Raw genomic sequence first — 24,431 nt, forward strand, 5'->3', positions numbered from 1 at the left:
CCAGCTACATGTCTCCCACTCTGTCCTCATGCAGCTGGCAGTTCTGGGGTCTTGCTTTTAGCTGAGACCTGGTCTGTTGAAAGCCCGTTTGACACTTGATCCCTTTATCAGCGGTATTAGGTAACTTTCCCAGAATTGTGCAATCCTCACATCTGATGATGTCTTCGTCAAAAGGCCGACTGCTGTACTGGGGTCAACCCTCCCCACCCGCCTGCCTCGCTCTCCCCCTTTGGCAGCACCCCTTGGGTCTGCAGGGCTGACCTAGAAATTCATCTAGAGGAATTTGCTGGGATCAGTTTTGAGGAAAACTGAGACAGGTCAGCAGCCTGCCATTCAATCATTCAACAGAAATTTGTGGAACTCTCACTCTGTGCCATGCCCTGTGCCAGGCCCCCATCCTCTGTGAAAGGTGTGAAGATGGGGAGCTACATGGTCCTGTGGGGCACATAGTTTGGGCATCTGGCCCAGTCTGGGGGAATGTGAGAAGTGGGCAGGGGAGGCTTCCTGGAGGAGGTGACATCTAAGTGGGATTCTGAAGGCTGAGGAGTCAAGCAAAGAGAGTAGGGGTAGATGAGGGTGTTTGAGGTAGAAGAAAGCATATAAAAGACCCAGAGGCTGGCGGCAGGACAGAGCACATTCGGGGGCACTGCATGTCATTCATCATGTCTGGAATTTGGATTTGGAGGTGGTGTGGAAAAGATGGGGCTGGCAAGGTAAATGGTGTCAGTTTACGAAGGGACATTCACAGGCATGCCAGCGTTCCAGGTCACTCTCCTTTTGAATGGATCCCCTCCTATTCCGTGCAACTTTGAGAAGTTCTGACCTTCCCCAGTATTTCAGAGGCTTCCGAGGGCTATTGTCTACATGCCCTGGTCGTTGCCCATCAGATCTCTCCCAAAAGCTGGTCAGCATGGTGGTGGCATAAACCCACCTATGAGAGCCAGAGAGTCAGCTATAGTTGTCAACTGTGAGGAAGGTGCCAGCTGTTGCTGCCCAATCCCAGAAGTCCCATGTTTTCTCCTTCCCAGCCCTGGGCATGGATCCAGGCTGAGCCTGAGCCTCTTCCATCAGGACCCCATCAGAAGTTAACTCTTCAAGCTAGTGGGTAGCACAGCTGGAATCTCGACTCAGGCTCTCTGGCAGCACAGCCTTGCTCTGGTTAAAGCTCTGAGGTTGGTTCACAGAGCCAAGGATGGGGAATTGGGGGATGCGTGGACCTCAGGTCATCTGCCAGCCCTCACCCCATCCCCTAGGTGCCCCAACCTCTCACGGAGCCCTGCCTCCCCTCTTTAGCATGACCTCTCCTAAGCCCCTCAACTGCCTCCTCACCCATAAAAGTGGCCCCTGATAGCCCTACTTGGTCCACTAGGACCCCACCCCTTGTGGCAACGGCTCCCAGAATAGGGCTGGACCCCTGATCCCGGCTGTGGCTATCAAGTTCCTTCCTGCGGACTTTGGAATCTATGGGGGGCATGTTCAATCATGCCGGGAAACCCCACTTGCCCTGGGGCTAAACCTGTAATCTGTGGACCCTAACCCGGAAGGCAGTCCTGTTCTGCCTGCACCTGGGAGCACAGTCAGCTTGACTTCAGAGTGGGAGGAGACAGCAGACTAAGAGGACGGAGGAACGAAGAGTGAGGAAGCAGTCCCGTCTCTAGGGCTTCTTTGTTCCCTATCCCTGGCCTTCCAAGGCCAGCGAGGTCCCTTCTACTTTCCTGCTCTTGGGTTCCATGAGATACCCCTGTATTTGTATAACTATTCTTAATTTTGGCTCAAGCCAGCTCAAGTGGGTCTCTTTTCCTTGCAACCAAAGAGCATCAGGTACATGGTAAGAGCTCCAAATTAAGGGACCATTTACTCCTTCATCTTCAACTTTTGAGAGTGAAATGAGGCGCTGTTAGTGATTACACTGGGACTACAGGTGTAAACTGGGATAATGCAGGCAAACCAGGACATCTGGTTCCCCTACCTGTAAGTGAAAAGAAAAACACACAGTCCACTTTCATCTCCTTTTGTTCTTCAGGCAATCTGGGAGGGCGTATTAAGCAGGGGTTGTCACTTTTCTCTCCGAGACAAACTCCGTGGCAGTAAGCTGGTCTGAGGTGGCAGGGTTGGGGGGTGCGGTGGGGATCGGGAGAGGGCTCAGGCCCAAGAGTGGACATGTTTTCTTTCTTGCGTGGTTGATGTGGAGGCAGAAAGCTGGTTCTGGCTGTTGAAGAAGGTCAGGGCTGTGTTTCCCTTCCTTTCTTCTTGATAGATGAATGGGAAAAGGCCTGCTCTTTGATATGTGGATTTTCGAAGGCCAAGAGGGCTGGTGCCATTCCAGGAATATACTATTTTGTGGGCGGGACAGTGGGCAAGGACCTGAGGGAAGGGGTCAAGGGAGGCCTCAGAACAGCCCAAGTAGCCAGATGGCTGGAGGTCTCAAGAGCTCTAAGCGGCCAGGCCTGGGCCCCTGCCTGCGTCTCCAGCCATGGTACCCGCGGGGCTGCTACTGCTGCTGCTGCTGCCCCTGCTAGTCGGCACGCGCCTGCTGTGGGGCCAGTGGAAGCTCAGGAGCCTCCACCTCCCACCTCTTGTCCCCGGCTTCCTGCACCTGCTGCAGCCCAACCTCCCCATGTATCTGCTTAGCCTGGCTCAGAAACTCGGGCCCATCTACAGGCTCCGCCTCGGCCTGCAAGGTGAGAGTCCGCTCCCTCCCTCGCCCCACAGCGGTGTGGAGGTGGGGTCCTCTCCCTGCTGACACCCTGCTTTTCCTCTCCGCCAGATGTGGTGGTGCTGAACTCCAAGAGGACCATTGAGGAGGCCCTGATCAGGAAGTGGGTGGACTTTGCCGGCAGACCCCAGATACCGTCCTGTAAGGGGTGGGGGGCATTTCTTGATGGAAGAAGCAGGGGCTATGGGAGGCAGGGAAGGTCAGGCCCGTGGCTTCCTTGGTCAGTTCGACCCCCTGCCCCCAACCCCTACTCACAGACCGGCTGGTGTCTCAGCACTGCCAGGACATCTCAGTAGGGGACTACTCCCTGCTCTGGAAGGCCCACAAGAAACTCACGCGCTCGGCCCTGCTGCTGGGCGTCCGCGGCTCCATGGAGCCCCGGGTGGAGCAGCTGACCCAGGAGTTCTGTGAGGTGAGGCTCGACTCCCACAGTTGGCCCAGGTCAGCTTCACCCCCCCTGGCAGCCTCCCTGTTTAGTTCATGCTCTTTCTCCTCAGCGCATGAAAGCCCAGGCTGGTGCCCCCGTGACCATCCAGAAGGAATTCTCTCTCCTCACCTGCAGCATCATCTGTTACCTCACCTTTGGAGACAAGGTCAAGGCTCTCTTGCCCTCACATAGGCTTGGGCCCCCCCCCCCCACCGCAGCCCCTCCCTGACCCTCTCCTGGTCCTGAACCGAAAGGATTCCCTCCTTTTCCGGCAGGAGGACACCTTAGTACACGCCTTTCACGACTGTGTCCAGGACTTGATGAAAACCTGGGACCACTGGTCCATCCAAATTTTGGACATGGTTCCCTTTCTCAGGGTGAGGAGGTGGAGCCCCGACACACCTGGTCCTGGGAGACAGGGTGGAGGCGGGGACGAGGCTCCCCTCCCAGCAGCTACACCCTCCTGCTGTCTGCCCCAGTTCCTCCCCAACCCCGGGCTCTGGAGGCTGAAGCAGGCCATGGAGAACAGGGACCACATTGTAGAGAAGCAGCTGAGGCAGCACAAGGTGGGGACCGTGCGTGCACCGGGCTCCTCCTCAGCTCACAGCAGTGGTGCTGCTGCCCCCGAGCTAGGCAGCTTCTTTGGCATCCCACCAGTCCTGGACCTGTCGCCACCCGCTGAACCCCGGCCCCAAGCCAGGCACTCAGGCTGGCTCCTCCTCCCCTCTCCAGGAGAGCATGGTGGCCGGCCAGTGGAGGGACATGACAGACTACATGCTCCAGGGGATGGGGAAGCAAAGATTGGAAGAGGGCCCCGGACAGCTCCTTGAAGGGCACGTGCATATGTCTGTGGTGGACCTTTTCATCGGTGGCACTGAGACCACGGCAAACACCCTTTCCTGGGCTGTGGCGTTCCTGCTTCACCACCCTGAGGTATGCCCTGGAGGCAGGCGAAAGGCTCCTTCCTGGCAGTCTGGCCAGGGCAGCGGGAACCCAGCTCGCTGAACCCGACGCAGGCTGTGTTGGGAGGGGGTTGGGGGGGAGTGAGTCTGGGGTGGGCTGGGAGGGGGTTCTCCTACTTGGCACAAAGTCTCCGGTGAGTTGCTCCAGAGAATGGTGGGAGGTTGGGCAGCTGTGGGTCGGCTAGCGGCAGGGCTTGGGCCCCGGACCTCGGGCTTGCCCCCCTTTCCCAGATTCAGCGGCGACTGCAGGAGGAGTTGGATCGCGAGCTGGGCCCCGGAGCCTCGGGCTCCCGAGTCCCATACAAGGACCGCGCTCGGCTGCCCTTGCTCAACGCCACCATCGCTGAGGTGCTGCGCCTGCGGCCCATCGTGCCCCTGGCCTTGCCGCACCGCGCCACGCGGGCGAGCAGGTGACTCCCGAGGGGGGAGGGCCGAGTGGCAAAGGCCCCAGCGGGGTCCTGGCGGGCCTCTAACTCAACCCTACCCCTCAGCATCTTCGGCTACGACATCCCCGAGGGCATGGTTGTCATCCCCAACCTCCAAGGTGCCCACCTGGACGAGACTGTGTGGGAGCGGCCGCACGAGTTCCGGCCCGGTGCGTGGCGGGGCGGGTGCCCGCGGCGCGGGGGCGGCGGAGGCCGAGGGCCGGCGGCCGCTGAACCCCGGGTCCGTCCTTCCGCCCGCCCGCAGACCGCTTCCTGGACCCGGGCGCGAACCCCCAGCGCGCTGGCCTTGGCTGCGGGGCGCGCGGTGTGCCTGGGCGAGCCGCTGGGCGCGCCTCGAGCTCTTCGTGGTGCTGGGGCAACTGCTGCAGGCCTTCACGCTGCTGTCACCCGCGGGCGCCCTGCCCTCGCTGCAGCCCCATCCCTACTGCGGCGTCAACCTCAAGATTCAGCCTTTCCAGGTGCGGCTGCAGCCCCGGGGGAGCGGAGGCCGGGGCGTGGGCGAGCGCCAGTGACCAGTGACGGGGCCGGGACTCACTGGCCTCGGTTTCTCCTTTTATTGCTCCCGTACAAACCCCTTCCCTCCCCCCTGTAAACATGGTGCTGTGAGATCGCGGGTGGAGAAGGCTTCCTCCGGTGGCTGGATGGTGAAGGTGGCCCCTGGCTCTTCTCTGAGCGCAACCCCTCAGTGCTCGGCAGTCATAGTAGGGCGCTGGAGGGGTGAGCAGCGGCTCAGCCTCCCCTGCCCGGGGGCCGGTAGCTTCTTGGTCTCAGCTTCATTTCCGTGAAGGGCACGGAGAAGTCAAAGCCCTTCCAGTAGTACCAGCTCACTCCCTGGGAAGGGGGTGTTGAGAGAGAGTCAAAGCCTGACATCCCATCTGCTCCCACCTCTGCTCCCCTCTGGCGAGATGGCTCCCAGAAATCAATCAGGGATCCTCCCTCCCTTTATCCTTCTTAAACCCTCAACTACAAAGGACTGAGGCTGAATCCTGAGCTGTCCCTTTACATCCAATAAATCATCTTCTCCTCGAGAAAACTTGTAGAGATTGGCATTACTGTTCCATTTCACAGACGAGGGCCCTGGGGCGCTGGGCGGCTCAGTAACTTGTCACACTGTGCGTCACAAACACCCAGGCAGGCTGAGCCCCGCCATCCCCAGCTCCGTGCTGCCTCCTGGACCTCTCACCTGGTGGTCCACTGTGCTCCCATAGAGCCCGTTGAGGTTGGCATAGTGGCAGTTCCTATACCACCAGGCCCCTCGGTAAGAGACGGCACAGGAGATGAGCAAGTTGTTGGGGTCTCGGTCACGGGCAGAGAAGACACTGCCGCTGTGGTAGCTCATGGAGTCCCCTGGGCAGGGCGTGGAAGGAGCAGTGAGGGCCTCTCCTCCCCATTCCCACCCCGTCCCTGCCCTCCCCCCACCAGGCCCACCCCTCACCTGCGGTGCCATGGTAGCCTTCCAGGTGGAGGCGGTAGAACTCATCGGCCGAGTCTACTTGGAAGGAGTCGTACTGGGCAAACACGGCCTCGTCCCCATCCCGCAGGTCCACACGCAAGGAGTAGTCGCCGGCTTTGGTCAGGCCGTGCAGGGCCTCGTTGCCTGGGGGTGGGGAATGTGTGCTCATCAGGGTCCTTGTGTCCACAGGGCCCCCATCCCTCCCCTGGTCCCGCAATCCCTGGGAGGCACTAACCCAGCCAGAACTCCTCGGAGATGTTCCCAAAACCGTGGGCATAGTCCTCCCAGTCCCTCCAGAAGTCAGTTTTTCCATCCATGCGGCGCTGGAACACCTGGAAGCAGGTGGGGGCACCATCAGCCTATGGCCCCGGGCACAGCAACCCTGCCCTGTGCAGACCCCTGGGCTTCTGACTGCCACCCACCAGCCAGCCACCCCCATCGGTCTCCATGTCACAAAAGACGTTCAGGGGCCGCTCGCGGTTGCCGTTGAGGAAGACGGTGGTGGTCCTTGAGGTGCTGACCCCGTTCTGCACCTCCTCCCCACAGTCCCGGGGGAAGGGGATCCGAAGTCCACCTGGGGAGAGGAGAGTGAGGGGCCGGTCCTTTTTCCAGATTCTAGACGCCCACTACACACTCAGCCCCCAACCTCAGGTCCCAGCGCCTGAGTACCAGTGGTGAAGGAAGTGGACACGGGTGGAGTGAAGCTGTGGTCCCACATGGCCTGGAGCCACGCGCTATAGGGGGTGGAGGGAAAGAGGCCGTGAAGCTGGTGAGAGGTGACCCCTCCTGGGAGCAGGATCTCCTGTGGAACAGACAAGGGGCAGGTCAGGGGAGAGAGAGGTGGGCCCCACCTGGGAGGCAGAGGCAGCACTTCCCGGACTGGAGCCCAGGGAGGGAGCTGGCCGGAGTGGCAGGGGTGAGGGCACCTGGGTCTGTCCATCGGGGGTGTTGAAGCTGAGCAGGTAGCCAGTTGGGGGGACTTGGGGCGCAGTCCAAGTGAGCAGGGCTGTGCGGGGGGTCACCTCCTTGGCCTCCAAGTCCTGGGGGGCCTCCAACCCTGGGAGGGGGAGGAAGAGAAGATGGAGATGAGGCCCATCCTGGCTCTCTCGCTCCTTCCCCCCCCCGCCGCCCCCCAATGCACCTCACAGACCGTACCTGTGGTGAAGGTGATGCTGGCTGGGGAGGTGAGGTTGGGGCCCCGAAGGCCATGCAGGGTCGCCGTGTAGTTGGTGTGGAGCACAAGGCCTTGCAGGGGGTACTCCACGGCGCTGCCAGGGGCTGAGTCCTGTAGCGAGGGGGCTGGGAGAGGGCGTGGGGCATCAGCGGCTGCCCTGCCGGAGCCCAGCCTGCCCTCTGCTCTCCCACCCTGACCAGTCCCCTCCAGAGCCCTCAGCCCTGCTCACCTCCTGGGGCTGTGACCTTGATGTCATAGGTATCCACCGGGGCCTGGGGGGGCTGCCAAAGCAGCAGGGCGGATCCTTCCGTCAAGTTCAGTGCACGCAGCTGGGTGGGGCCGTCAGGAACTGGGAGAAGGGAGGGGGCCCAGAGCTGTTCCCTGCTGCTCTCCCCACTCCTCGCCTTCCCAAACTCTGCTGGACCTCTCGTCTGCCATTGGCGCCTCCAACACCCCCTTTCCCTTTCCCCATTCACTCTCAACTCCCACCCGCGCCCGCATTTTCTCCCCCTACTTCCTGCCCGGGTCCCAGACTGTCTCACCTGTGGTAAGGAAGCCTGTGAGAGGCTCACTCTCCTCAAAGCCACGGACGGAGACCACGGTCACGTCGTAGTGAGCGCCTGGGACGAGCCCCTCGAGTTTCTGGGTCCGGGTTCGGCCATCCACCTGAACGCTCTGTGGCTCCCCTGAAAACACACCGGGCTGGGGAGGCGGCCAGGGAAGCGAGGAGGAGCTGCAGGGTGGGCAGAGCGCAGGGCGCCGGAGGCATGGAGCAAGTGACACACGGGCAAGAGGGTATCACCTCCATCTGCCAGTTGGTAGGAAACTTTGAAGCTGTCCACCCTGGACGGCGGGGACATCCAGCTGACCTTGGCTGACGTCTCCCCGATCTCGCTGAACTGGAGGTCACGGGGGCGCTCCAGAGCTGACAGGACAGATGAGCCAAGGAATCATGGTGAGGGCAGAGGGCAGGGAGGCTCCTGCCCCGGGCTTCCCACCCTCTTTCTTCTCCCTGGGCCCTGCAGCCTCCGGACGTGCTCACCACCCCGCCTTTCCTCTAGGCCTAGAAATGGAAGCCGCTCTGCAGACTCCAAGCTCGCCACCACTCACCAACTTACCCTCTGGCTGAGGCACTAGGTGCCACCCTAGGGAGTACAGAGACCCCCACTTTGGGGCAGCACGTGTATGTGCCCAGCATGGGGCCTTACCGGGGCTGAGGGTCCGGGCTGTGCCCTGGACGCCGTCGGCCTTGTGAGGCCCGCGCAGCCCATACAACGTAAGGGTGTACAGGGTCCCTGGACTCAGGTCCCAGAGCACGGCCGAGCGCCGTGTCCCTGGCACCGTCAGCTCCCGCTGCAGCGGGGAACGCGGATGCAGCTCCAGAGCGCTCGGTGATGGGACCCCAAAGCGGAGCAGGAAGGAGTCAAAGGCCTTGGGTGGGGCCTCCCAGTTGAGCCGCAGCGAATTGGTGGTCACATCAGTCACCAACAGGTGGGATAGGCGGGGCCCTGGCTCTCCGGGTGTCTGACCAGCAGGAGCTGGCCCTGCAGAGTGGGTGGGAAAGAAGGGTTTGGAGACAGAAGCACACCAGCTAGGTGACCTGGGGCTGGATCCCTTCCACCACCCCACCCTGGCCCTCATTTCCTCATCTGCAAAATGGAGCTAATGAGGGGCTGGCACCCACGGGTCGGACATAATGACAACATGTATGTGTAGAGCCGAAGTCTGTGCACGCGCCCCTTCCTCCCTCCATGGCGCCCTCGTGGTGTTCTTTCCCTATGGTCACCGCTTCTGGGTACCCCCTTTCGCCTCTTCAGTCCCAGACTAGAGGCAGGCAAGGCCAGGCCCTACCCTGACGGTACCTGTGGTGCCCTCGGCTGAGACGGGCCCCAGGCGCTTCCCTTCACGCAAGCCGTAGAGGAAGAACTTGTAGGAGGTGCTGGGCTCCAGGGCTGACACAAGGACCTTGTTCTGGTTGCCACCCACGAGCAAGGCCTGGGGCTCCCCACCTGTGCTCTGATACTGGACCACGAAGGAGTCAAAGGGGCCCTGGGCCACGCTCCATGAGAGGCGCAGGGAATCCGGGGACACGTCCTTCACTGCCAGTGCCCCTAGGCGGGGCCCTTCAGGGGGCTCGGGGGCCTCCGTGGCCAGGTGCCAGGATGCTGGCATGTCCTCTTCTGGGGCTGTGTGGGAGAAGCCCAGAGAGAAGCTGAGCGGGGTTGAGGGGGGTGGGGCGGTGGGGCCCTCCCACTCCATCTCACCCTCCAGAGAGGGGATCGGGGCTGGCCGAGGTGGGGGACCTCACAGTCCCGGCCACGGCAGCGTGGAGAGAAGACAGGGACTGAGGCTCTCCTAGCACCTTCCTTCTCTTGACTCTGCCACATCCTTGCTTGGGCACTGACTCCTGCCACCCCTCGGCCTCTCTGAGTGCCAGCCCAGTGGCCCCAGGACCTCTCTGTGGGGCTCCTTTGCTGTCTGAATCCGGTGCTTGCTCTCTCCTTCTTCACCCCGATGTCTCAGCGCGCCCCACTCTAGATGTCTGCATGGGCCCTGTTCCCTCCCCAACCTTCCAGGGCGCCTGCTGCCATGGCTTGAGGCAGGACTAACTCAGTCCCTCCCTGAGCTCAGGGCACGTGGTCCTCCCTGCTGAGAAGAGCTGAGGATGGAACTGGCTGGTGAACTCGAAGGGCGCATCCTGCCAGCCAGGTCGGCCCCGCCACCGCCAGGCTGATTTGAGGCGGGTGTTAGGAAATCTGGAAGGGGAACTCCATCAGTGCAGCCACTCCTGTTGGTTTCTATGCCCCTGGCCTGCTTTGTTTTCCAGTAATTTTCCATTTGAGAAAATGCTCCTGACTCATCCACGGGAGGGGGTTTGCCCTCATCTGGGCAAGGCCAGCGTGCCAGGAGGTAAGAGCCGCCCCAGTAGAGTAACGGGGAGCAGCTGGCAGCATTGGGGCTGGGCGGGGGTCGCAGATCAGGGACCGCTGCCAGGGCTTTGCCTCGCCACCTGTCCTGGCTCCTGCTTCTGACCGACCCCGCGATCACGCTGGTTCCGAGGCTCTTCCTCCCCTGAGCCCTGTGCAGGGCCCCCTTGCCGCTCTACCTCGTCCACTCCTGCCAGACCTTCAGCACAGAGCTGCGAGGACACCCACTCAGGCCGGCTGGCTAGGACCGAGCAGGACAGCCTCCCGCTCACCTGTCGTTCCCAGGACAGAGACGGGGCCCAGGTGCTGTCCTCTGAGGAGCCCGTAGAGCAGAAACTTGTATTTCCTGCCAGGCTCCAGGCCCTCTATGGTGACCTCCCTCTGGTCTGCGGCCACAGGCACCACCGAGGGCTGCCCATCTGTGTCCCTGTACTGGACCACAAAGGAGTCAAAGGGGCCCTGGGCCACTGTCCACGAGAGGCGCAGGGACTCCGAGGTCTCATCTGTCACCGTCAGCTCCCCCAGGCGGGGTGGGCGCTGCCGCTCCTTCTTCAGGGGAGCTGTGGGGAGAGCGGGGGCGGAGGGAGAAAACCTTAGTCAAGAGCTGCCTTTACCTCCGCCCTGGCAACTTCTGGAAGGAGGGAGGGTCAGCCACCTGGGGAGACAGGCAGGCTGCTCCAGCCCTGCCTTGTACGAAGGAGCCCAGTTTCCTCCTCTGGAGGTCGCTGCCCAAACTCCTTCCTGCCGCCACTCCCCCACTCTGAGATCAGGGTGCAGTAAATGCATAAAAGAGCACCTCATGAGACAGTCGTGGCTGGGATTGCAGGAAGGGCCTCAGTTTCCCTCTGACCCCCAGCCCCCCAGAGCAGGAGTGTGGCCAGAGCTGAGAAAGGGTCCCAGAGGGTGTCTGGGTCGTCAGGGAGATGCCCCCAGATAGTCAGAGCTGGGCGGGACAGCCAGCCAAGCTCACAGGCTCCCATCGCCCAGCCATAAACTCGCCCTCGCTCACCGTCAGCCTGGGCCCTCCTTTCCACCTGCTTCCCCAGCCCTGCGCTAACACCACGAGACCGGGGCGGCTGGGTCAGGCACGGGGAGAAGCCAGGGGCAGAGCTGAGCGGACAAAGGGCAGAGCAGAGCCCAGAAGAGACTTGTCTAGGTGGGTGTGGGTACTGACTGATGGGGCTTGGAGAAGCCTGTATCCAGTCTCCACAATGAAGGTCTAGGGAAGAGAATTACAGAGTCTGAGAGCCCCCAGGTCCCAGCTGGCCGTGCGCCCCATCCTTGTCTGGCCAGGGTGACTCATGGTCCTGGAGGTGGAGTAAGGGTCAGTGACCCACCTCCACCCCTTCCTCGGGGGCTGAGTCATGGGCACAAGACACCAGATTTTTCCATAGTCTTTTTGCAGCCAAACCCTCCCATATTTTCCACTTCTTGCCATAGAGCTGGAATGAAGGGAGGAGGATGTGAACATTTATTGAACCCCAGTAGATTTTAGTCATAACCGTCATGCAGGTGTGGAAACTGAGGTTCAAGGAAAAGAAGTGGCCTGTTGAAGGCCACACAGCTGGCAATCAGAATTTGAACACAGGTCTGCTTGGCTCCAAAGTCTGAGTTCTTTTTATTATACTGCCAATCAGTGAATGAAGGAAATAAATGCTTGGAACAGTGCCTGGCATTCAGTAGGGACTCAATAAATATTTGCTTTTGGTGTTAGGATTGTCATGCCAAGGCTGAAGAGAGAAGAATAAACTTTGCGGGAAGGCCCCGGGGCCAACTCTGGGGGCTCAGATGAAAGGAAGCTCTGGAAAAGGCGGGGGGTGGGGGGGGTGGGGGCGGAGTGGGGTGGAGGCAGGGCCAGGGCTCACCCGTGCTGCCTTCAGCAGAGATGGGGCCCAGTCGTTTCCTGCCTGCCAGCCCATAGAGCAGAAACTTGTATTTGCTATTGGGCTCCAGGCCGGGGATGGTGATCTCACGCTGGTCTGAGGCCACAGGCACCACGTGGGGCTGCCCGTCCCTGTCCTTGTACTGGACCACGAAGGAGTCAAATTCGCCCTCGGGGACCGTCCAGGAGAGGCCCATGGAGTCTGGGGTGACGTCTGTCACTGTCAGCTCCCCCAGGCGGAGAGAAGGTTTAGTGTCTGGGACTGGAAAAGAGAGAGGTGCATGGAACGTGACAGAAATGAAGCCGACAGAGCCTCCTCGGGGTGCTAGGGCTCTGGGCGCTGGTTCTGGGTGCTGGGAGGGGGTGACCAGGTCACATGTCAGGAAGAGGGAAGGCAGAGGAGTAGGGATAAAAGAGGAGCCAGGCAAGAAAGCAAGTGTCCCTCGGGATGTAGGAGGAGTAGGATGGGAATGAGGGGGTAACGGGGGTACTCAGGACCTGGATTTCACTGGACCCAGTAAATAAATGGGTCTGGAGTGTGGAGCACAGAAACGTGAAATTCCACAAGGGAGTGGAGGATGGTCAGGGGACTCCAGGGTTAAAGGCGGCCTCCAGCCCTCACTCACGGGTCTTTGCGTCTGCAGAGACTGGACCGTGTTGTTTCTCATCCTGGAGTCCGAAGAGTAGGAACTTGTACTTGTGGCCCGGGGCCAGACCCGAAACCGAGACCTCTCGGAGGTGTCCACCCACGGACACTGCCTGGGGCTGCCCCTGCACATCCCTGTATTGGACCAGGAAGGAGTCGAAGGGGCCCTGGTCCACTGTCCAGGAGAGGCGCACTGTGTCTGAGGTCACGGCTGCCACAGCCAGCTCCCCCAGGCGGGGTGCCACGGGGGGCTCTGTATTCAGGGAGGCTGGAACAGAGCAGAGGAGGCTGAGGTCAATGGCAGGACCCTGGGCCAGAGAGGGAGGGCTGTCCCCTGGCTATGAAATGAACATTTGTAGCAAACTCTTCTAACTGCTTAACATGTCCCAGGCATTGCTGTAAGCAGTTCACAAACAGTACACTTAATCCTCACACAACAGATGAAGTAGATGCTTTTATCCTTATCACCCTCATTTGACAGGCATCTGCGGCACAGAGAGGTTAAGAAACATTTGAAAAACACACAGTGCCTTCAGAGCAGGATTCAAACCTAGAGAACCTGATTCTGCAGCCACGCTCCGAGCCACTAAAATGCTTGGTTAGGGAGACTGAGGAAGCCACACATGAACAACTGAGCAAGTTTGAGCTGCCAGATCACGAAGACAGGAAGAAAGCTGAAACGTATGAGGCACAGGCTACTTGCCCAGCTGACCCTGAACACACTGTCCATCAGCCCTCACTCAATTCAAGGATGAGGCGGGATCGTCAGCAACACGTGGGAAAAGAAAGGGACCCAGAGGCCCATTTGTGAGGAGTGCTGAGATCCAAAGGGGGAAACAAGAGAGCAACAGAGGGAAACCTGGGAGTCAGGGCCTGCCCCCTCACTCACCGGTCACGCCCACGGTGGACACGGGGCCCACACGCCGCCCCCCGTGCAGGCCGTACAGGTGCATCTTGTACTTGCGCCCGGGCTCCAGGCCCCCAGCGGTCACCTCACTCTCCTCGCCCCCGACACGCACCACCTGGGGCCCGTCCCTGCCCTTGTACTGGACGGTGAAGGAGTCGAAGCGGCCCTGGGGGACGGTCCAGGAGAGGCTCAGCGAGTTCGGCGAGGATCCTGTCACCGTCAGCTCCCCCAGGAGGGGCTCCTCGGGGGCCTCCGAGGCCTCTGTGCTGGGCTCTGTGGGGCTGGGGGTCCCCTCCATCTCTGTGGGGCTGGGTGTCTCCTCCATCTCTGTCGGGCTGGGGGTGTCTTCCTCTGCAGCTGAGAAGGAGAGACACAGAGAGGGTGAGGCAGGGACCCCAGGTGATGTCCTTGGGTCTCCTCCCAAGCCTTGGCCCTCCTCCCAAGCCTTGGCCCCGGCTCCCGGCCCTAAAGTCAGTTCAGAGAAGCCCGTCCTTGGGGCTGGGTGGTCCTGCTCAGCTGACATCTCATAAACATGCCTGGAGCCTCTGGGGTCAGCTGTGGGGGACCAGGGCAGCCACCAGCATGGCTCACGGAGGCCCTTCTCTGCCCAGGGGGACACACTGGTCCTCAGGGAGCCTGGAGGAGGCACAAAGGGCACCATGGCTCAGCCTCGAGTAGAGGGGCCTCCTGCACCCCACTCACCCATCACCTGAGAGAGGGTGATCCTCCCACTAGGTCCCACCCTGGGGCTTCCACCGTCCACTCACTTGTCACCCCGATGACAGAGACGGGGCCCACGCGCTGGCCGCTGTGGAAGCCGTACAGGTTCATCTTGTACTTGTGGTCTGGCTCCAGGCCCAAGACGGTGACCCCGTCCTCGTACCCCGGCACCCTCACTGCCTTGGGCTGCCCGTCCCCGTTCTTGTACTGGATCAGGAAGTGGTCAAACTGGCCCTCGGGGATGGTCCAGGAGAGGCTCAGGGATTCGGGGGTGGCGTCTGTCACTGCCAGCTGCCCCAGGCGAGGCTTGACAGCAGTCTCGGGGGCCGCAGTGGACGGGGCTTGGGTGGTCATGGCTTTGTAGTCTGGATCTGGACAGAGACATACAGGACAGGTGAGGTCTCCTCAGTCCTCAGTTCAGCATATAAAGTGGTGTATTACAAAAATAAAATAATAAGGAACAGGATGTGTCCACAGTAGCTCTAACTCTTATTCTTTCTGGTCCCTATAATGTCGGCCTTCCTGTCACCGTGCCCTCATCCGCCCTGCCCTCACCCCCTACCTACCAGCACCCCTCCTAGGACACAGGCTCACATGGCCACTGTGCTCTGGGCCTCCCTCCACTGGGGTCTCGTTGGCATCTTACTCCCTTTGGCTAATGTCTTGCCTCCCAAACAGCTCAGAACCCCTGCCCCACTTCTCCAATCAGAAACCTGGAGTCTTCCTGGATCTGTTCCTGTCCCCAGCTGCCATCAGACTCAGAGCGTCCAATTCTCTCTCCCAAGTTCCTCCTGTGTCTCCTCACTCTCCACACCTGCAGCCCCACCGTCCCTGTCTGGGCCGCCCTTACCTGTCACCTGGGTTATCACCTCCCCATGGGTCTGCCTCCCTCCTCCAACTGTTCTTCACAGGAAGCCAGAATGAGCCTTTAGATGCACATCTGATGGTGTCAGTCTCAGCTTAAAACTGTGCAGCAACCCTCTTCATCCCCTGGAGAAATCCCTGGCTTCCTGAGCTCTCCACCGCATCTCTTCCTACCTCTCCACCCCCATCTCAGGACTATCTCCCCCACTCAGAGGATTTCATACAAAATCCTCTCATGTGCGGTGATGTTCCTAGTTTCCAGGCTTTGTACCAGCTGTGATGTTGATCTGATGCACCCTTCATCTTCATCTTATCTCTAGGTGTCACCAAGCAACGCCTGTGCGACCTCAGGTCTCAGCTGTCCCGTGGGAACCCGTGGGCGGGCAGGTGGGCGTAGGCATCGCTGCCCAGTCTTGGCCTGGCCGCGGGGCTTCCTGTCATACACGCATCCCCCTTTGCTCCATTTGCTGGTTCACAGCCTGTCTGTGAGCCCCAAAGGATAAGAACTGGTTTCTCTGCCGTATCCAAGGTTTCTCTCAGTGAACTTCCTCAGTACTTGGCTCAGGCCACCCACATCTTTGCTGAACCATAGGCGTCATAAGTCTGTTAATACCCAAACGATGAGGCCAGGGGGCGTTTCAGTCAAGACACTGCATTCTGAGCATGCTCTGTCTTCCTCCACAGCCTCCAGTCAACTACATAGAGGCTGAGCCTCTGAGAGGACTCAGGGATGCAAGTCTGATTCTGTTCAATAGATTCTAAGAAAGTGTCCAATTCCTTTGTTGTGAGGAGCTTTAGCAAAGTGTGGTCCTTGGACCAGCACCATCAGCATCATGGAGGATTTTATTTGCTTTTTTTTGGCGGCATCGGGTCTTAGCTCTGGCACGTGGGATCTTGTTGCGGCATGTGGCATCTTTCATTGTGGCACACGGGTTTCTCTCTCTAGTTGTGGCGCACGGTCTCAGTAGTTGTGGCACGCGGGCTCTCTAGTTGTGGCTCGTGTGCTCGGTAGTTGCAGCACGCGGGCTTACTTGCCCTGCGGCATGTGGGATCTTAGTTCCCTGACCAGGGATTGAACCTGCGTCCCCTGCATTGGAAGGCACATTCTTAACCACTGGACCACCAAGGAAGTCCCTCACGGAAGATTTTAGAAATGCAGAATCTCTGGCCCCAGCCCGAATCTGAATCTGAATCTGCCCTTTAACAAGATCCCCAGGCCATCTGATGTCCTAAAGAAGACGTGCTGTCTAGAATATTTATGTTTTCACAAAGATGGTAATAAAGGGAAACTCTTCCAGGACCTGTCTTCCCCACCCTGCATCCCACTCCCCCAAATTCACTTACCAGTCACGCCCACGGTGGACATGGGGCCCACACGCTGCCCCCCGTGCAGGCCATACAGGTGCATCTTGTACTTGCGCCCGGGCTCCAGGCCCCCAATGGTCACCTCACTCTCTTCGCCCCCGACACGCACCACCTGGGGCCGCCCATCCTTATCCTTGTACTGGACGGTGAAGGAGTCGAAGCGGCCCTGGGGGACAGTCCAGGAGAGGCTCAGCGAGTCTGGGGAGGATCCTGTCGCCGTCAGTTCCCCCAGGAGAGGCTCTCTGGGGGGCTCTGGGACCTCTGTGCTGGGTTCTGTGGGGCTGGGGGTCTCCTCCACAACCTCCTGGAGGGCTGAGAAGAGAGATTGGGGGTAGAGGCTTAGAAGGTGACTTGCTTTGCTGGTGATGTCAACAGGGACAACCAGGTGCATCCAGCAAAATACTCCTCAAGCTGCAGGATTGGAGGCTTGCTCAGCCTCTGGGTGCGCCATTTGGTGACTCCATGCTAGAGAGACTGAGACGGGCTTGACCCCATCACATACTGGCTGGCAGGCACCATGAACCTTCAGAAGGCAATTCGGACATACATGTCAGGAGCCAAAATACTGCTCATTTCCTTCGACCCAATAATATCATTTCTGGGCAGCTATCCTAAGAAAATTATTAAAAAGCAGGAAAAGTTGTATCACAGGAGTTCATTTTGGGATTATTCATGACAGCAAAATGTGTCAGGGCTCCAAAGGAACCACAGAAGAAGACTAATTTTGTTATGGCACTTTCACCATGAAGCATCAAATAACCATTAAAATGATGATTAATGCAGGTTGTGTAGCCACAGGATAAATGCTCTCAGTGTAACTTGCGTACAAAAAAAGTAAGAGCCAAGAATTATATGAATACTCTGCAATCTTAAAACATGCGCTGCATGGAAAATGCAAAAAGAGAGGATGTGTTACGTCCATTGTTATGAATGGTGGTTCTTGGGTCAGAAGGTGGTCCAATAAGAGATTTTTTTCCCTACCTTCCAAACTTTCCATCATGTTGCTATATTCTTTTCACAGCAAAATACAGACTTAAAAAGAAATCCTGGGGCTTCCCTGGTGGCACAGTGGTTGAGAATCTGCCTGCCAATGCAGGGGACACGGGTTTGAGCCCTGGTCTGGGAAGATCCCACATGCCGCGGAGCAACTAGGCCCGTGAGCCACAACTACTGAGCCTGCGCGTCTGGAGCCTGTGCTCTGCAACAAGAGAGGCTGCGATAGTGAGAGGCCCGCGCACCACGATGAAGAGCGGCCCCCACTTGCTGCAACCAGAGAAAGCCCTCGCATAGAAACGAAGACCCAACACAGCCAAAAATAAATAAATAAATAGATAAATTAAAAAAAAAAAAAAAGAAATCCTGAGTTATAAAAATTAGTAAGCTGGTGGAAGATGTGGAGTGGGGGACATGGGTCCCTCTGTACTTTGCATGTGCTTGTGATTTGCACGATAGAGGGTTCCTCTGTCTGGAGTATCTTCAGGAGAGGAGAATGAACCTCACAGAGGCAGCGACTCCCCCCACAAAAGACTGACTCACAGAGGGGCTGTGTTCTTCCACATGCAGAGGAACTCTGGTGAAATACTGTCACCAGGCATAAGAATCTGGCTGACAGTGACTTAGAGAAGCCGACCTGACTGCAATTTTGGAATTTAATTCACCTTGTGATTTTTTTCTCCTAATTTCTTAGAGACTAGAAACTGTAACTTTTTCATAATCAGAAATGAAATAAGTTGCAAGAATGATGAGGGGGAAAGACAGAAGGAATACAAGAGAGGAGAAGACATTTTGAAATTTTTTTTTTCCTGATTATAAAAGAAACGCTTGTCATTTAAGAAAATGTAAACGACACATAATGGAATAAAACAGAAAAAACAGTACTGGAACATTCTATCCTGTCTCACAAACCATGCATCCCACGGGCGTTTCCTTCCAGTTGTCTTACCATGCAAGTTATTTTCAAGTGGTTGTGATTAGCCTCCTTACAAAAATTTTAAACTCTTTCTTCATTGTAATAATATAAAGTAATTGTCTTATGTTGAAACATTTCAATGATGCCATAATACGTCATTTTAGAGATGTTGTCTAATTAATCATCTCAATGTGGTTCGATGTTGGGTTGTTTTTTCTTCCTTTTTTTTGGTTATAGCAAAGAATGCTGTGATTTGTGATTAAGATGGAAAGAAAAGAAAACTCTAGTAACGTCACGCTTGGTCAGTGCCTGACACATTTCACCCTTGGAGGGAGCCAGTGATTGACCATCAGAGGAGGCCGCATTACTGTGAACAATGAGGCTGTAGGTTGGCAAAGGCCAGGGCACTACACAAGGGTCATGGCCCAGGGCCATGGAGGGAGGGCATAAAAGGGGACCAAAGGCTGGTGAAAGAGCAGAACAGTCAACCAGCTCACCCATGAGGAAAAGGTAGTTCTCCCCCGAGACCGCCTGAGCCCCGCCCTCACTCACCGGTCACGCCCACGGTGGACACGGGGCCCACACGTCGCCCCCCGTGCAGGCCGTACAGGTGCATCTTGTACTTGCGCCCAGGCTCCAGGCTCCCAACAGTCACCTTACTCTCCTCGCCCCCGACACGCACCACCTGGGGCCCGTCCCTGCCCTTGTACTGGATGGTGAAGGAGTCGAAGCGGCCCTGGGGGACGGTCCAGGAGAGGCTCAGCGAGTCCGGCGAGGATCCTGTCACCGTCAGCTCCCCCAGGAGGGGCTCCTCGGGGGCCTCCGAGGCCTCTGTGCTGGGCTCTGTGGGGCTGGGGGTGTCTTCCTCTGCAGCTGAGGAGAGACACAGAGAGGGTGAGGCAGGGACCCCAGGTGATGTCCTTGGGTCTCCTCCCAAGCCTTGGCCCTCCTCCCAAGCCTTGGCCCCGGCTCCAGGCCCTAAAGTCAGTTCAGAGAAGCCCGTCCTTGGGGCTGGGTGGTCCTGCTCAGCTGACATCTCATAAACATGCCTGGAGCCTCCGGGGTCAGCTGTGGGGGACCAGGGCAGCCACCAGCATGGCTCACAGAGGCCCTTCTCTGCCCAGGGGGACACACTGGTCCTCAGGGAGCCTGGAGGAGGCACAAAGGGCACCATGGCTCAGCCTCGAGTAGAGGGGCCTCCTGCACCCCACTCACCCATCACCTGAGAGAGGGTGATCCTCCCACTAGGTCCCACCCTGGGGCTTCCACCGTCCACTCACTTGTCACCCCGATGACAGAGACGGGGCCCACGCGCTGGCCGCTGTGGAAGCCGTACAGGTTCATCTTGTACTTGTGGTCTGGCTCCAGGCCCGAGACGGTGACCCCGTCCTCGTATCCTGGCACCCTCACTGCCTTGGGCTGCCCGTCCCCGTTCTTGTACTGGATCAGGAAGTGGTCAAACTGGCCCTCGGGGATGGTCCAGGAGAGGCTCAGGGATTCGGGGGTGGCGTCTGTCACTGCCAGCTCCCCCAGGCGAGGCTTGACGGGAGGCTCAGGGGCTGTGGTGGGCAGGTCTGTTGGGGTTGGGGTCATTTCTTGGTCTTTTTCTGAGGCTGGATCAAGAGACAAAGAGAATGGGTGGACATGCTTTGTGGGTTCCCTCCTAACAGGGGATGGATTTCTCCCAGACACACCAGGGCCCCTGCAGCCTGGAAGCCAGTGCCCCAGGATTAAGACATCATTTCCAGGACTTCCCTGGTGGCACAGTTGTTAAGAATCCACCTGCCAATGCAGGGGACACGGGTTTGAGCCCTGGTCTGGGAAGATCCCACATGCCGCGGAGCAACTAAGCCCATGCGCCACAACTACTGAGCCTGCACTCTACAGCCCACGAGCCACAACTACTGAGCCCGTGTGCCACAACTACTGAAGCCTGTGTGCCTAGAGCCCGCGCTCCTCAACAAGAGAAGCCACCACAATGAGAAGCCCGCACACCGCAACAAAGAGTAGCCCCCGCTCGCCACCACTAGAGAAAGCCTGCGCGCAGCAACGAAGACCCAATGCAGCCAAACAAATAAATTAATTAATAATTAATTAATAATTAATTAATTTTTTAAAAAGGACATCATTTCCCTGGTTTGAATGTTCAGTTTCTAGGGGACAGAGCACACACTTGTGGAGACGTCAAAATGGTAGGGTGGGACCCCCATGACCTCAACATGTGCAGCATGGAACCTGTAGGAGCTGCTGAGTAAATTCATTTAGTGGGACAGGACTAATGCTTTGTAATAGCACCACACCTAACCGACACGTCGCATCAGGAGGTACACGTGCTCAGGTTCCTATTTTCCTTTAATACCTCCTCTGGTTTAGAAGGCTTTTCTGAGCATTTGAGAAACTAATTTAGATTTCACAGTTGAGGGCAAAGAGATGAGACCACACGAGATCATCTTTGTAGTTGGGTTGCTTTTGGACCTTGTATTAATTCTCTTGCCATCTTACAGCAGGGATGACCCATCACGCCCGCAGATTTTTTTTTGTCTTTTCTGTTCTGCATAGGGTTTTATTCTGCCTTAATAGCTGAATTACAAAATCATCGTGTTTCATATCTCCACTGTGTTTGGGAACCAGGTTTTAAGCATGTAGGGGGTAACAGCTACAAAAGAGCTTAACAAAAGCAACCAACAGCCATGTTAGGGAGTAATTAATGAAGAGAAAATGCCTTGTTAAGTTGCACATATGACTAATATTAACTATTGAAGTAATAGTATCCACGTTAGCAGGATTCCATGTTGATACAGCATACATGGGTGTCAGTTTGGGGGTTGGGGAACAAATACAATTGTACCCACTGAAATCAATGATAATTATAAGAATTCACCCCAAGGGTTTTCAAGAACTAATCTTCCTCCTCAGAAGGGGGAGCCTGTAGTTACCAAACATTGTGTGTGAGACAAGCCACATTCATGCCCACCCTGCCAGACAGGTGTGGTTATTCCTTCTGTATGGATAAGGAAAGGGAGGCACAGAGAGGTTGAGTGACTCCCTCGAGGTCACACAGCTCTAACGGGCTGAGGCTAGGGCCAGCCCCAGGTCTGCCTGAGTCTGTGCTATTTCTCTGGCACCCTGCCTCTTCAAGGACTCACAAAGCCCACCTGTAAAGGGTGAGACAGCTAAGGTGACACCAAAGGCTTGGAGTGCAGACAGGCACAGAACTGCTCCCAGAAGCCTGGGAGGCTCAGTCTCAAGAACAGTGGGAGAAAAACACCTGAGTACTGGCAATAAAAGGGAAACTGAGTCCAGCTCAGGGCAGGGCCAGTGTCCTATTGTACACTCACCAGTTAAACCAACAGTGGAGACAGGGCCCACGCGCTGGCCGCTGTGGAAGCCGTACAGGTTCATCTTGTACTTGTGGTCTGGCTCCAAGCCCGAGATGGTGACCCCGTCCTGGTGCCCCGGCACCCTCACTGCCTTGGGCTGCCCGTCCCCGTTCTTGTACTGGATCAGGAAGTGGTCAAACTGGCCCTCGGGACGTTCCAGAAGAGGCTCAGGGAGTCCAGGGGGTGGCGTCCGTCACAGTCAGCTCTCCCAGCTGTGGCTTCAAAGGGGGGCTGGCAGGGGGCTCCTCTTTAGGGGCTGGGAAGAGATGCAAACAGAATCGTTCCTATTGCTGGAAGGAACTGTTGAGGCCCTGCTCTCCTGGATTCAGGCCAGAAGGTGGGCCAGCTCTGTGGGCCTAACTTAAGATGCATTTCTGCTTATGAGCATCAGAATCTCTTTGTGGCCTCCTTATGGTCCATCAAATGTGCCAGGCAGCTTCTTGCCTCAAGGCCTTTGCACTGACTGTTCCCTCTTCCTGAATGTTCTTTCCCCAGATGTCTGCACGGCTCATGTTCACACTTCCTTTCATTCAAATGTCACCTTCCCTTTAGGGCCTTCCCTGACCACCCTATTTAAAATCCCAGTTCTCCCAATTGCATCCTATCTTTCTTACTTGGACCTGACTCCAACAACAAATTGCAAAACAACAATTATGACACAATCAGGAAACTGTAGCACTACCTGGATATCTGATTTTTAAAGGTACTATCATTGTATCACGGTTATTTCTAAATAGTCTTTCTGAAAAGAGCAGTACACTTAAATATGTAATAATGGGGACTTCCCTGGTGGCGCAGCGGTTAAGAATCCACCTGCCAATGCAGGGGACACGAGTTCGATCCCTGGTCCGGGAAGATCCCACATGCTGCGGAGCAACTCAGTCCCTGTGCCACAACTACTGAGCCCACGTGCCACAACTACTGAAGCCCATGTGCCTAGAGTCCCTGCTCTGCAACAAGAGAAGCCACTGCAGTGAGAAGCCCATGCACCACAACAAAGCCCACTCACTGCAACTACAGAAAGCCCACGCGCAGCAGCGAAGACCCAACGCATCCAAAAAAAAAAAAAAATGTAATGATGAAGTAAAGAGTGTATGGAGTAAGTTTTAAAATATTGCAGCAGTATATCCATACAATGGAATATTATTTGGCTATAAAGGAATGAAGTACTGCTACATGCTACAACATGGATCAACCTCAGAAACGTGCTTGGTAAAAGAAGCCAGACACAAAAGAACACGTATTGTATGATTCTAGTTATATGATGCATCCAGAAAAGGCAAATCTACAGAGACAAAAAGTAGATTAGTGGGGACCGGAACTGGGCATGGGAATGGGTCTGGACACCAGGTTTCTTCTTGAGGTGATGGAAAAGTTCTAAAATTAGTTAGTGATGCTGGTTGTACAACTCTGTAAATACACTAAAATTGGTAAGTTGTATACTTAAAACAGGTGAATTTTATGGTATGTAAATTATACCTCAATAAAGCTGTTAATAAAGAAAACATTCTAGTCGGGGAGGGTGGGAAGTGAGTGGGGTCTGGATGAGCTAGACTGGCCAGGAGTTGATTTTTGGTTGAGTCAGGGTGATTGACACATGGCAGTTCATTATGCTATTCTTCCTCTTTGGGTATACGTTTGAAATTTTATGTAATAAATACTTGTTGAGAATTAGCATTTCATGGCATTTGTCCCAACACCCAAAAAGAGCTCTTTTCAGAGTTCCAGGCAAAGCAGAGAGCCACAGACAGGTCAGTGCGTGACTGACTTGGAGGCCTCAGTCGCCAGTGGCCTCTCTCAAATGGGCAAAGCACTTCCCTGGAACTCGTTCTTCCTGCCTCCAGATCACACCTGTCCTGAGGTGTTGAATGGACAATGGATGGGTTAGAGGTTCAGGAGTTTTAGGGTCCTGGGTCTTCAGTGGAAGACACTCAAGAGGCTCTACTATCAGAACTTTTCTGAGACTTCATCCGGAGGGCCCTCACTCACCAGTCACGCCCACGGTGACATGGGGCCCACACGCCGCCCCCCGTGCAGCGCCGTACAGGTGCATCTGTACTTGCGCCCAGGCTCCAGGCTCCCAACAGTCACCTTACTCTCCTCGCCCCCGACACGCACCACCTGGGGCCCGTCCCTGCCCTTGTACTGGATGGTGAAGGAGTTGAAGTAGCCCTGGGGGACGGTCCAGGAGAGGCTCAGCGAGTCCGGCGAGGATCCTGTCACCGTCAGCTCCCCCAGGAGGGGCTCCTCGGGGGCCTCCGAGGCCTCTGTGCTGGGCTCTGTGGGGCTGGGCGTCTCCTCCATCTCTGTGGGGCTGGGGGTGTCTTCCTCTGCAGCTGAGAAGGAGAGACTCAGAGAGGGTGAGGCAGGGACCCCAGGTGATGTCCTTGGGTCTCCTCCCAAGCCTTGGCCCCAGCTCCAGGCCCTGAAGTCAGTTCAGAGAAGCCTGTCCTTGGGGCTGGGTGGTCCTGCTCAGCTGACATCTCATAAACATGCCTGGAGCCTCCGGGGTCAGCTGTGGGGGACCAGGGCAGCCACCAGCACAGCTCACAGAGGCCCTTCTCTGCCCAAGAGGACCTGCTGGTCCTCAGGGAGCCTGGAGGCGAGGGGTGGCAGGGAGGCACAAAGGGCACCATGGCTCAGCCTCGAGTAG

The 24,431-nt window shown here is 57.2% G+C and overlaps 2 protein-coding genes across 2 annotated transcripts in view; one reads left to right on the top strand and one right to left on the bottom strand.

Annotated features, from left to right (window-relative positions):
- Positions 1-2,473: 2,473 nt before the first annotated feature.
- On the top strand, positions 2,474-5,071 carry LOC118903580 (steroid 21-hydroxylase). The gene is given in 13 exon segments (XM_036868768.1): positions 2,474-2,681; positions 2,768-2,857; positions 2,974-3,128; positions 3,214-3,309; positions 3,419-3,520; positions 3,623-3,709; positions 3,876-4,076; positions 4,337-4,515; positions 4,597-4,700; positions 4,796-4,854; positions 4,856-4,876; positions 4,878-5,027; positions 5,029-5,071. Coding segments are annotated over 13 exon segments (1,494 nt in total). The 3' UTR covers position 5,071.
- A 20-nt stretch (positions 5,072-5,091) lies between these two features.
- The window catches only part of TNXB (tenascin XB), a 59,716-nt gene continuing 40,376 nt past the window's right edge, over positions 5,092-24,431 (bottom strand). The window contains 25 exon segments of the mRNA XM_036868769.1: positions 5,092-5,382; positions 5,735-5,898; positions 5,987-6,148; positions 6,240-6,336; positions 6,427-6,578; positions 6,674-6,806; positions 6,931-7,061; positions 7,160-7,303; positions 7,408-7,527; positions 7,721-7,864; positions 7,981-8,103; positions 8,387-8,722; positions 9,041-9,364; positions 10,378-10,665; positions 11,971-12,249; positions 12,614-12,901; positions 13,523-13,897; positions 14,308-14,631; positions 16,469-16,801; positions 18,951-19,271; positions 19,679-20,011; positions 21,737-21,931; positions 21,934-21,955; positions 21,958-22,025; positions 23,758-24,114. Of these exon segments, the coding sequence (XP_036724664.1) occupies positions 5,281-5,382; positions 5,735-5,898; positions 5,987-6,148; positions 6,240-6,336; positions 6,427-6,578; positions 6,674-6,806; positions 6,931-7,061; positions 7,160-7,303; positions 7,408-7,527; positions 7,721-7,864; positions 7,981-8,103; positions 8,387-8,722; positions 9,041-9,364; positions 10,378-10,665; positions 11,971-12,249; positions 12,614-12,901; positions 13,523-13,897; positions 14,308-14,631; positions 16,469-16,801; positions 18,951-19,271; positions 19,679-20,011; positions 21,737-21,931; positions 21,934-21,955; positions 21,958-22,025; positions 23,758-24,114 (5,315 nt within the window). The 3' untranslated portion in view covers positions 5,092-5,280.

This window comes from Balaenoptera musculus, chromosome 11 (assembly GCF_009873245.2).
Source record: "Balaenoptera musculus isolate JJ_BM4_2016_0621 chromosome 11, mBalMus1.pri.v3, whole genome shotgun sequence".
In the NCBI taxonomy this organism is placed as follows: domain Eukaryota; kingdom Metazoa; phylum Chordata; class Mammalia; order Artiodactyla; family Balaenopteridae; genus Balaenoptera; species Balaenoptera musculus.